Raw genomic sequence first — 12,613 nt, 5'->3', positions numbered from 1 at the left:
TGAATAGAGGTGGAATAAATCCCAATTAGGCATTGTAATTGGGGGCAAGGGGGGGGGGGGGGGTCAAGGACAGAGAAATTTTGCCCTTCTTTACCTTCTTTTTATTTTATTTTATTTTATTTTATTTTATTTTATTTTATTTTGGTGCTTTCTATTGTGCTTTCTCCTAAATTACTAGTGTAGGCTTTATTCAGAAGTACTTGGAGATGGTGTTGAAGCTGAAAAAAAAAACAAGAAAGAAGAATTACTTTCAACTAAATGTGCAACTGCCTCTGTTTTGGTACAATTGATGCCCAGCAAACATCTGAATAAACCACAAAAGTGTGGAATAACAAGCATGGTAAACTTCTCCATCTTCATCTTATTGTTTAAATTATTATTACCATTATTATTATTTTTATTACTGTTCTTATTATAATAATGGTAATTTGCAGATAACACAGGTAAATATGTTTAGTTTACTTAAACTTCTTGAAAATCATATGGTTAGTGGCTTTTTTTTTCTTCTTCTCTTGTCTCATGATCAGCGCAAACGGTATTGTAATGAGTTTACAACTTGATGGAGTGGTAGGTGATTGCATACAAGAAAGAGTTAATTTCTACTAGCAATTTGCTGGTTACGAACAATTAATTGCGATGACGCAACGAAGAGATTCACAAATGACGTACAAGGTTGTGAGATGTACAACAAAATAAATAAGAACTATAAAGATTGGAGTCAATGCAAAAAATAAAAAAAAAAGATAAACAATTATTGGGTATTGTGTGAACTACATTCAACTTAAATAAAAATTAAAAATTTGAACAAATAAAATAAAATAAAATATACATATGTAGGCTCTACTAAATGTTTGATTATTCTGGAAGTTACTTTGACGTGATGAACGTTCGTGGTTAGAAAGAATCAGAAACAACAAAAAAGAAGGAAAGAAAAAAAAAGGTTGAATTAATACAGAAAGCATCGACACTTTATTTGTCAAAAAAGCGTGTTGCAATCAAACACTTGTTTGATTGCTCAAACATATGGGGTGAGTCAACCTTATTCTCAAGTGCAACGACTCATCTTTGGCTCCTCGTTTTTTTCGTTTTTTGGTGTTACACTTTTTTCATATTCATTTTGACAAGTACTATGGATATGAAATTTTTTTCAAAAGAAGAAACAAAACTGATAATTGCTTTGTACATAAACTTGCGCCTGTTCTCTGCTGTCATTTACCAATCGTTCATGATATTTCCATCATCATTGTCTTTGCTGTCAGATCTGTCCAACACTCACACATTGCATTTCTGCATATCTGCATTTCTGCAAATCTTTCATCTTAAGTGGCGCGCATCTGCAAATGTGTCCTTATGCAATGTTGAAGTATCGCGTATGTGTCACAAAACATTTACGCGCTCACCAAATTGTTCTCTTGCCTTTTTATTTTTTTCTTCTTCTTCTATTTGGTCTCGTTCTGGAAAACATAGCCAGCTCGCACTGATAAATTATGCTGAACCAATTTCCAAACCTGGATATTCGAACCCACTCTATTGTTTAGTTTGTTCACATGTTAAGTGAACAGAACAAAGTTTTTATAGGTGAATGAGAATGGTAGTTTGCTAAATTGGAGCAGTTACTATGGAATGGGTCGTATATTGTATCGTGCTGTTGAGAGTGAACCAAAGAAAACCAAAAAGAGCCAAAAGTACCAAAAAAAAAAAAAACATAAACTAGCCTTTTACGAAAAACAAAATAATACGTAAATAATTCCTTTTTTCTTTGTGCATTCTTTCTTTTCCTTTTTTTTTTCAAGATATTTTGAAGAAATAGGGCAGCCAAGATTATTTACCCGTTTTAGTGTTGGATTTGTTATCTTTACCAATCAGTTTTCCTCCTTTTTTTGTCTTCTTTTTCTTTGTAAAAAAAAGTAATATTATTGTATCAAATGGGTCGAATTATAGGTTTTGGTGTAAGAACGGAAAAGGGAGAGAAGAGGAGAAGAAGTTGCGGGAAAGGGGGACAAAGTCCTAATTGTGGTGGTAGAGGTTATGGTACGAAGAGGAGAAGGGACTAGGAGGACGAGGTGAGATGAGGTGAGGTGGGGGGCGAAGGCACAAAAAAATTTAGTTTATCATGAATAATTGTAAAAGTGAAATGTTCATAAAACTACTCTCGTGGCTGTGGCAGGACATGGAAAGCTTGAAGCAGGATGCGGAGAAGGAAACTAACAAATATTTTTGAACCGAGTCATTTTGGTAGAAGTCAACCAGGCTGGTTCTTCGACCCATATAGAGCTTCAAGTTGACTAAATATGGCAATAGTTGGCTTTCCCTTTTTGTTTTTTTCTTTGCTTTTTTGCAATGTTTTGCAGCGTCTAATTTTCATTTCCGCTTCTGGCAAGATTCCAAAAATGCATCTATTAAAATTTGTATGGACCTTCTAAGCTATAGCTTTCAAGTGGCTCGAAAAATAACAAAAGAAAGGAAATGAACAAAATAAATTCAAAGATGTTTCATGTTGTAAGCAAAAAAAGTAGAGCAGCTGCATTTTAGCTTCAGCCATTGGCACCGTGGCTGTATAACTCAACTCTTTTACAAGCCTCTTGTTTTGACTAATCTGTTGATATTGCCAAATCCACAATTATTGGCCAGCAAAATGGCGTACCCGAAATGAAAATGGCACAAAAATTTGTTGAATGACATATTGAATGTCGCAGTTTTTTGAGAAAGAATAGTTTATGTGAAAGACGACACTGACAAAAAAAATTAAAAAAAAAAATGGGAAGAATTTTTTTTGTGAAGCTATTTGAAGAGCATATCACGTGATAGAGTTAGTATATTATTGCAACCGAGGTTATTCGTTACATGTGTTAACATCACGTGGCAAAGAGCACGTGTATGTGAAGTGTAATCATAGATATATACATTGCCGTTTGGACAACCACTTGCTAAATAACGGTATCTAATGCAAAAACAAAAATTTACTAAGTCACAAATAGGCATTGACCAAGTGGGTATAAGTTACTTTTTCCAATTTTGTTTCTTTTTTATTCTTCCAGTAATATTGTTGTACATCCTAACTTTTGTTTATAAAGTATTCGGATTAGTTATCAGAAAATATGAAAATAGGGGGAGATAGTTGTAAATTGTTTTTTTTTTCCTACAAGAATGAAATATAAACATGAGAATTTGCATTTCCCTATTTTTGCCAAAAGGAAATGAAACGAAAAAAAATAGCGGAGATAGTAAGAGGTGGAAATAGAGAGCAAGTACCGAAAAAAGAAGGAGTATCTAGTGTACCGTCTAATACGCGTTCAACTTCAATCCTTAGTTCAAGAGGCAATTTTCCAATAAAGATATACTTTGACATACTCTTGTAAATGATCCAATGATTACCATTGTATTTTCTTTTCTTTGTAATCTTTTCAAAACAAAATTGAATAGACAATATTGACTAGGATATGGTTGCAGATTTGTTGACAACAATGAAACAAGTAAAAAAAGTAGTTCTTTTAAAAGCAAATATGTTGAAATCAATCGTCTATTTTGTCTTATTTGTTTGCTTCTATTTTCGTCTCTCTTACTTTTTGACGTGGCATATACGTTTCTACTATGTTTTTTTTTTTTTGTTTTTGACCATCAGAAAACAAACAATGAATTGAATATACCGAGTGATAAAAACAATCAATTTGTTTTTTTTACCAAACTAATTCTCTCATTAGTCAAAACTTGTATTGTCGGCATAGCCCCTAAAGTATCTGTTTCTTTCCTTTCTTTTTTTGTTTTGACTTTGTTGTCCATAGCTACATCAAATATTTCCAACCTATTATTTCTCCATGTGATTCTCAATAAACATATAGAAACATTTAACAAATGAATCCATACCGCAGTATCGTTGAAAACTCGGCGGAATTTGATCTAAATTTTCAGCGACAATAATTACACAAACGTGAAAAAAGACTAGAAACCCTCGCTGTCTGTTTTGTTTTTTCTCCTTCCCCCTCTCTCTCTCTCCTTTTCTCCATATAATCAGCCAATTATATGCTAGGCAAGTTGCGTGTAGTCTATATTTTAATTTTTTCCATTGTTTAAATTGTGATTAGAGCAATGTCGGCGAAAATAATCAAACTTTCAATCTTTATTTCAGGTGCAAATTAGTAGAAATGAGGGTTGAGTAATGGGTGTCTTTGAATAGCTGAAGAGCTATAGACTCTAACAAGGTAAATAACGTATGAAAGAATATAAAGAAACATGGAGTAATATCGAGTAAGAAAAAGCAAAAAAAAAAAAGAACAAATGCGTAAAAGGTTTAGTTACACGTGGGAATAAGAATAAGGATTAGCTAAAAACAATTTCGTAATATTGTTAAAAGTGTGTAAAGTTCTATGTTGTTGGTTTTTTCTTTTTTTTTTTGGTTCTCTCACACTCTATATAATTAATTATTTCTCGTCATAATAAACAACTCAACAATAAACAACACCTAAAACAATAATAGTTGGATCTAGAACTGACAACTATAGTTGGACAACTAAACGTTGAAGCTTTGACTCTTGTGAAAAAATAAAAATAATAATAATAATAATAAGAAAAATACTCAAGATTTCAAGGTTGGCCGAAACAGTATAAATATTCGCCGAAACTCCCTTCATTATTAAATCTCTCCCATCTAGCTTCTTCTTCTTTTCTTATTTACAAATTTCCATTACTGAGTACTAGTAATTATCTTCCTCCCCCTTTTTTGTTTCCTTCTTATTTATTCTCAAGCTATATAAATACTCACCTCAACGTGCCATCATGTCAATTGATTTCAAATCTTCCAAGGCTACAAAGAAAGACGGCCACTTGCACACCAAATTCACTTATGAAAACTCTTTAGTTGAAAAGGATGCTCAAGGTAATCTCAAGGTTACACCTACAGCAATTGACTATGATTTCAAGTTGGATCTTACTGTTCCCAAAGTTGGTCTTTTGTTAGTTGGATTGGGTGGTAACAATGGTACTACATTGGTTGGATCCATCTTGGCTAATAAGCACAATATTTCATTTGAGAATAAGGAAGGTGTTGTTAAGCCAAACTATTATGGTTCAGTTACCCAATCCTCTACTGTCAAGATTGGTGTTGATGCTGAAGGTAATGATGTTTATGCTCCATTCAATTCCATTGTTCCATTTGTTAGTCCTAATGATTTGGTTGTGGATGGATGGGATATTAGTGGGTTGTCATTGGACAAGGCAATGAAGAGGGCCAAAGTGTTGGATGTTACTTTGCAAAAGCAATTGTATCCATATTTAGAGAATCAAAAGCCAATGGAGTCGATTTATTATCCAGATTTTATTGCTGCTAATCAAGGTGACAGAGCTGATAATGTATTCAACAAAGATTCCAAGGGAAATGTTTTTACTGGTGACAAGTGGAAGGATGTTGAAAAGATTAGAAAGGATATTAGAGATTTTAAGGAAAAAAACAAGTTGGACAAGGTTATTGTGTTGTGGACTGCCAATACTGAGAGGTATGCTGATGTTTTGCCGCAAGTGAATGATACTAGTGACAATTTGATTGCTTCTATCAAGTCTAGTCATGAAGAGATTGCGCCATCAACAATCTTTGCTGTTGCTTCTATTTTGGAGAATGTTCCTTATATCAATGGTTCACCACAAAATACTTTTGTTCCTGGTGTTATTGAGCTTGCTGAGAAGCACAAGTCCTTTATTGGTGGTGATGATTTCAAGTCTGGTCAAACCAAGATTAAGTCTGTTTTGGCGCAGTTTTTGGTTGATGCTGGTATTAAGCCCATTTCTATTGCTTCGTATAATCATTTGGGTAATAATGATGGGTATAATCTTTCAGCACCCAAGCAGTTTAGGTCAAAAGAGATTTCCAAGCAGTCTGTTGTTGATGATATGATTGAGAGTAATCAGATTTTGTATAATAAGGAGTCGGGGGACAAGGTTGACCACTGTATTGTTATCAAGTACTTGCCAGCCGTTGGTGATTCCAAGGTTGCTATGGATGAGTATTATTCAGAGTTGATGCTTGGTGGACATAATAAGATCAGTATCCACAATGTGTGTGAAGATTCGTTGTTGGCTACTCCATTGATTATTGATTTGGTTGTTGTTTCCGAGTTTTTGCAAAGAGTTACTTATAAAAAGGAGGGTGAGTCCGAGTATAATGATTTCTATGCAGTATTGACGTTGTTGAGTTATTGGTTGAAGGCACCATTGAGCAGACCTGGATTCAAGCCTATCAATGGGTTGAATAAGCAGAGACAAGCATTGGAGAATTTGTTGAGGTTGTTGGTTGGATTGCCCATCAACAATGAGTTGAGGTTTGAAGAAAGGTTGGTTTAATTTTTTATGAGGGAAAAAAAAAAATAGAAACTAATAACTTTATATAAAGAAGGTAAATAAATAGTATATAAACAGAGTTGAATCAGAGTAAAGTCAGTTTTGGTTGCAAATGAGTAGATCACGTGTAAATAACCACGTGTATTGAGTACTAGAGAAGAAGAAGAAAAAAAAAAGAAGAAAAGAGACTCAGAGTCAGAGTCAGTGGAAAGTGTATAGAGATGGATGTGGATGCATGTGCGTTATTTTAAGTATTGTTCTTTTTTTTTAATATATATATATATATATTTATTTATTTTAATTTCTTTTGATTTACCCAACAAAAATCTTTGTTGTCAAGTGGTGTTTAGAGTATTATGGGGGGTGAGCGAAAGAGAGAGAGAGAGAGAAATATGGGGAGCGGGGATAATCGAATATAAAAAAAAAAAAAAAAGCCAAAAAAAAGGTTGTGTTTGAGTGTTTGAGTGTGTGAGTGTGTGAGTTCTCCAAACCATAAACTTAATAGAACGCGCTATACATCATAAAACTATTTATACATACAACAGTAGTACACTGCAGGTAAGTGTGTTCCCAACAGTTTTTTCTCTTTTTGAGGGGGAGGGAGTGTGTTGGTTACAGATATTAGCGTGTGACAGTTACGGGGCTTGTGAGTAAATTGCTTATCAGGAATGGTTATCTCCACGTGATCTATACCCTAGTCACAAAACATTTGATATGAATGATCATTTATCTTTTATTTTTTTTTACTATACAACTTGACTAGTGTGTGTATGTGTGTGTGTGTGTGTGAGGGATGTATAATAAGTGAATATTGTAGTATGTGATAGAGTGTGTATGTGTATAAATAAAAATATGGATTACTTGTACTTGTATTTGCAATGACTGATGGGTGAGATTAACTGGGGAGACAATAATATAAAATACAGATACAGATACTCACTACAAATAGGGTGGAGTTAGACATAAAAGGTGAAGGTGCAAAAATAAAAATAAAAATAATACAAATGAAGAGCCTAATTCTGTCGCTTATTTAGAGTTTGGCCCCCTCTTCTGTACGTCGAAGTGTGTTGATGCAATGTGGGGAGTAGTAGTCTAGTTCATGAGTAAAAGATTCAAATTACTAAAGAAAAAAAAAAATAAAAATAAAATATTAAATAAATAACTACAACAACGAGTGCTACAAGTGAAACCATAGAGAGAGAAAGAGAGTATGAGTATAAAAAAAAGCGTGACTCTAGATAAGTCAAAGAGAATGATGCCTATAATTTACAGCTTTGTTGTTGTTATTTTTCTTGGAACCAAAGTAGAGGAGTAGAAAAAAAGAGAGAGAGAGGAAGTGGTGGTGGAACTTTTCTTGGTGACGATTGAGAACCAAAGCAATGAAACAGGAGAAAATTGAAAACTGAGCAAGATAAGCAAAAAAGAAAAAAGAAAAAAAAAAGCCACTATATTGAAAAAAGGAAGATGAACATACTGGATATTTCTTCCCGAGGTGACCAAAATGTTTCTTGATTCCCTAATTGTTGATCCGTGGGTTATATCGTTTGTATGTGTTTATTGGAAGAATTATATAAAGAATTGACAATTTATATATATATATATATATACAGATCTTATTCCGAGGATGACCGGAGATATATATATATATATACTGTTTCCTATTAATCATACTTTTCTCCTACCCTTTTTTTATTTATTTACTTATTTCCAAAATTCTTAATACATGGATCTCATTTTCGCATAATTTGTATTTTTCTCATTTTCAAACGTTTTTGCAACCAAAATTGTGGGAGATTTTACATTAAAAGAGAAAGAGAATAAAAAAAAGAATAAAGAATAAAAAAACAATTTTTTTTAAGGGAGACAAATAGAGTTTGTGTATATTCTCAGAATTAATTGGATATCACCCAATTGGGAAATTTACATTTAAACTAATATATATATATATATATATATACAAACACAAATACAAACAAGAAAAGAATTAAAGAGTTAAAGTGACTCAAGCTTAAAAAAAAACCAACAACAAGGAATCATGTCTTTGCCTCTCACTTGGAAGGAAGTATTTCTCCGTATCTTCTATACATCCACCCATCCAAACATTTCATATATCAACAAGACAAGTAAAAGTATTGTATACATTATATAGTCACCACCTTTACCCATTGGGACATAAAAGTCATCACTTAATTGCAATGATTATACCATGGGTTATATTAACAACAATGTACAATGTAAAAAGAATCACCTCATACAAGCACAATTTAACAGAATGATGAAATAAAGGGAGAGAATGAGAGAGGGAGAAAGAAAGAATGAGACATGCTTTATGTATAAACCCAAAGTTCTTCTATATCGTTGTCTCGCTAATACTTCATCAGTACTTAACTCCCCTTCCATCAACCCACCCAACCCCTCGTCCTTCCCCTCCCCCTCGCATCTCCAATTCTCAACAAAAAACTTTTTATTTAATTTATATTTTTTTATTTTATTTTTTATTTATTTTATTTAGTTAACAATAGAAAGTATAAAAAGTATAAAACAATAAGGAAAATAAAAAAAAATAAAATAAAATTAACATAAATTAGGTTTTGCTACCAACTGTTCTTTTTACGGGAAGAATAAAAGAGAAGAACTGACGGAGAAAGAAAGAAAGAGTGGGTGAGGTGGAGGTGGGAGGGGGGTGCGGATTTGGAGAAGGGACTCTCTACATTGTGATGTGATGACGTTTGTTTTTGCGGCTTTTACTCTAAAATATCTCTCCTCTGCCCACCCCCATGCCTATTTTTTTTCCTCTGTTCAACACTCGTTATCTATGTTTGCTGAAATATATAGAATCCTATTCTCTATTACTATGGTTTTGTTTTTTTTTCTTCATCATTGATATGAACAAGTCACCAGGTATAGTATCTGTTGACAATGTCTCCCTTCTTGTGCAATCCATATATAATTTATTTTTGGAGTAGAGGAGAGCTACATTCATTAGCATTTCCCCTTAAATCCGGAAAAATAAAATAAAAAAAAAAGAGGATTACGAAACAAAAAATTGCAATACATTTGAATTTAGATAGAATGGAATAAGAAAAAGAGTGTGTGTGACTAGTAATTTTGCTAAATATAAGAAAAATAAAATTATTAAATCAAGCAAATTGTAGTATAAAGGAGACGGCAGAAAGAAGTGGTCAACAGTGGTAGTGGTAATAGCAGTAGCAGTAGCAGTAACAGCACAATTGCAGATACGATACGGTATTAGTAGTAGCAGTATATGTAAGTGAGTGAGTGAGTCTGAGGAGAGATATAGTCAAGTATAACTCTTAGATATATATATACATATATATATATAAACTGCTGAGTTTAGTAGCATATAATATCTTTCAAGATACACTCTGGAATTGGAGTGGTATAAATACTGTAAGAACAACAACAACAACAGTAGAATGAGATTATTTACGTTGATGTGAAATTGTGTTTTCTCTTTTTTATTTTATTTCTATTTCTCTGACAAAAGAAATATTGCTACAACAACAACAAACCAGAAAAATAAAATAAAATAAAATAATAAAATAAAAAATAAAAAATAAAAAATAAAAAAAATAAAAAATAAAAAAATAAAAAAAATTAAAAGGAATATAAATTCTCATGGGAATTTTTTTTTTTGACATCCATTATAGTTGCCATCTTCTTCGTTAACCCTTCTTCTTTTTCTTACCTAAATCGTGTACACAACACAATTGAATTTAAACAAGTCTTTATATTCATATATAAATACATCATTATCACTTGCTCTATACTACACAATTGAGTAAGCGAAATAAAGAGTAACACACAAAAAAAACCTCAAAAAAAAATAATAAGAAACACCAACAAACCAACCAACAAACCAACCAACAAATAAATCAACCCCTTATAATCTTTACTCACATCTTAGATTTACATTTATCTTTCTCCCTCCCACTCATTTTTAATTCACTATGGCTCCATTAACAGTTGCAGTTGGTGAAGCTAGACCAGGCGAAACCGCCCCTAGAAGAAAAGCAGCTCAAAGAGATGCACCAGTTGAACGTCCCGCAGACTCTTCAGCAACCACCATGCCTGAGTTTATCGAAGAATGTTTCAAGAGGAATGGTAACAAGCCAGGTATGGCTTGGAGAGACTTGAAAGACATTCACGTTGAAACAAAAAAAATTACCAAAACAATTGACGGCGAAAAGAAAACCATTGACAAGGACTGGACATACTACGAAATGGGACCCTACAAATACATCAACTACCCAGACTTGCTCAAGCAAATTAAAAACTACTCGAGAGGTTTATTGGAATTGGGATTGAAACCAAACCAAGAATCAAAATTGATGGTTTATGCCGCAACTTCACACTATTGGATGCAATCTTTCCTCGCATCCACTTTTCAAAATATTCCCATTGTTACCGCATACGACACTTTGGGAGAATCTGGGTTGACCCACTCTTTGGTGCAAACCGAAGCAGATGCCATCTTTACCGATAACGGATTATTGGGCTCCTTGGTGAAACCATTGCAAAAAGCCACTGCTGTTAAGTACATTATCCACTCTGAACAAATTGACCCAACCGATTCCAGACAGAATGGTAAAATTTATCAAAATGCCAAGGCTGCTAAAGAGTCACTTTTGCAAGTAAGACCAGACTTGAAGTTTATATCCTTTGACGAAATTATTGCATTGGGCAAGGAAGCCAATCAAGAATTGCACTTGCCAAAACCACAAGACTTGGCATGTATCATGTACACCTCTGGTTCAACCGGTGACCCAAAGGGTGTTTGCATCACCAACAAAAACCTTATAGCCGCAGTTGGTGGTATCTCCACCAATGCAGGTAGAGACTTGGTTGGTCCAAACGACTCGGTTATTGCCTTTTTACCCTTGGCCCACATTTTCGAATTGGCATTTGAATGTATTGTCTTTTGGTGGGGTGTCCCATTGGGCTACGCCAATGTCAAGACATTGACAGAAGCCTCGGTTAGAAACTGTAAGCCAGACTTGATTGAGTTTCAACCAACAATTATGGTTGGTGTTGCCGCAGTATGGGAATCGGTGCGTAAAGGTGTTTTGGCCAAGCTCAAGCAGGCTGGTTATATCCAACAAAAGTTGTTTTGGGCTGCATTCAATTCTAAATCCGCATTGAACAAGTTTAACATCCCTGGTGGATCATTGTTTGATGTTGTGTTCAAGAAGGTGAAGGCTGCCACCGGTGGCAAATTGCGTTATGTCCTTAACGGTGGGTCACCTATTTCCAATGATGCTCAAGTGTTTATCTCTACCTTGATTGCCCCAATGTTGTTGGGTTACGGTTTAACCGAGACATGTGCTAATGGTACCATTGTTGAGTTTCGCCATATCGAGTATGGCTCTTTGGGTACCTTGGTTGGTTCAGTTACTGCTAAATTGGTTGACGTGGAAGATGCCGGCTATTTCGCCAAGAATAACCAAGGTGAAATCTACCTCAAGGGCGGACCAGTTGTTTCTGAATACTACAAGAATGAGCAAGAGACAAAGGAGGCATTCACCGAAGACGGATGGTTCAAGACTGGTGATATTGGTGAATGGTCAGCCAATGGTGCATTGAAGATTATCGACAGAAAGAAGAACCTTGTCAAGACATTGAATGGTGAATACATTGCATTGGAGAAGTTGGAGTCTATTTATAGATCCAATCCTGTGGTGCAAAACATTTGTGTTTATGCTGCCCAATCCAAGGTTAAGCCAATTGCCATTATTGTTCCAACTGATGGATTCTTGAAAAACTTGGGCTTTGACGAGCAGACAGCTTACGACGACAAGAATGTGGTGAAGAAGGTACTTGGTGGCTTAATAGAGACTGGTAAGAGCCAGGGCTTGAAGGGTATTGAATTGTTGGAGTCGATTGTCCTTGTTCACGACGAATGGACTCCAGCTAATGGATTCATCTCTAGTGCACAAAAGTTGCAAAGAAAGAAGATTTTGAAGGCTTATGAAAAGGAGATTAAGAAGGCATATGGTGATAATTAAAGGCTGTGCTGGTTACCACAAAGGAGAAGATAAAAGAAAAAAGGAAAAACGAAGTAGCTGGAACAAAAGGTGAGGAGGAGGATGAGGAGAAGAAGAAGAAGAAGAGCCCGAGCTGTTTCTTTATGAGGCTGGAGGCTGGAGGCCTAAGGCGAGAAGGAAGTTAATCTTAGATTTATTTTTACATTCATGCAGTTGTATATTACAATTACCTTAAATTGATTTTATTATATATTTTGTTTTGTTTTGATTTGTTCTGTTCT

General features: G+C 34.3%; 2 protein-coding genes across 2 annotated transcripts; both read left to right on the top strand. All coding sequences in view use genetic code 12, as the record gives it.

Moving 5' to 3' along the window:
• Nucleotides 1–4,773: 4,773 nt before the first annotated feature.
• Nucleotides 4,774–6,330, top strand: INO1 (Myo-inositol-1-phosphate synthase; the record flags this gene model as incomplete). Its single annotated transcript, XM_001523386.1, has 1 exon — nucleotides 4,774–6,330. One exon carries the CDS (start codon nucleotides 4,774–4,776, stop codon nucleotides 6,328–6,330), a length of 1,557 nt encoding a protein of 518 aa, XP_001523436.1.
• Nucleotides 6,331–10,298: 3,968 nt separating this feature from the next.
• FAA4 (long-chain fatty acid-CoA ligase) lies at nucleotides 10,299–12,353 on the top strand (the record flags this gene model as incomplete). Its single annotated transcript, XM_001523385.1, has 1 exon — nucleotides 10,299–12,353. The coding sequence occupies one exon, from the start codon at nucleotides 10,299–10,301 to the stop codon at nucleotides 12,351–12,353; it is 2,055 nt and encodes a 684-aa protein (XP_001523435.1).
• Between the last annotated feature and the right edge of the window lie 260 nt (nucleotides 12,354–12,613).

The sequence above is a fragment of the Lodderomyces elongisporus genome, chromosome 3 (assembly GCF_030384665.1).
Source record: "Lodderomyces elongisporus chromosome 3, complete sequence".
NCBI lineage: Eukaryota > Fungi > Ascomycota > Pichiomycetes > Serinales > Debaryomycetaceae > Lodderomyces > Lodderomyces elongisporus.
Note: the sequence above shows the minus strand (reverse complement) of the source record. Positions and strands in the feature narration are given on the sequence as shown.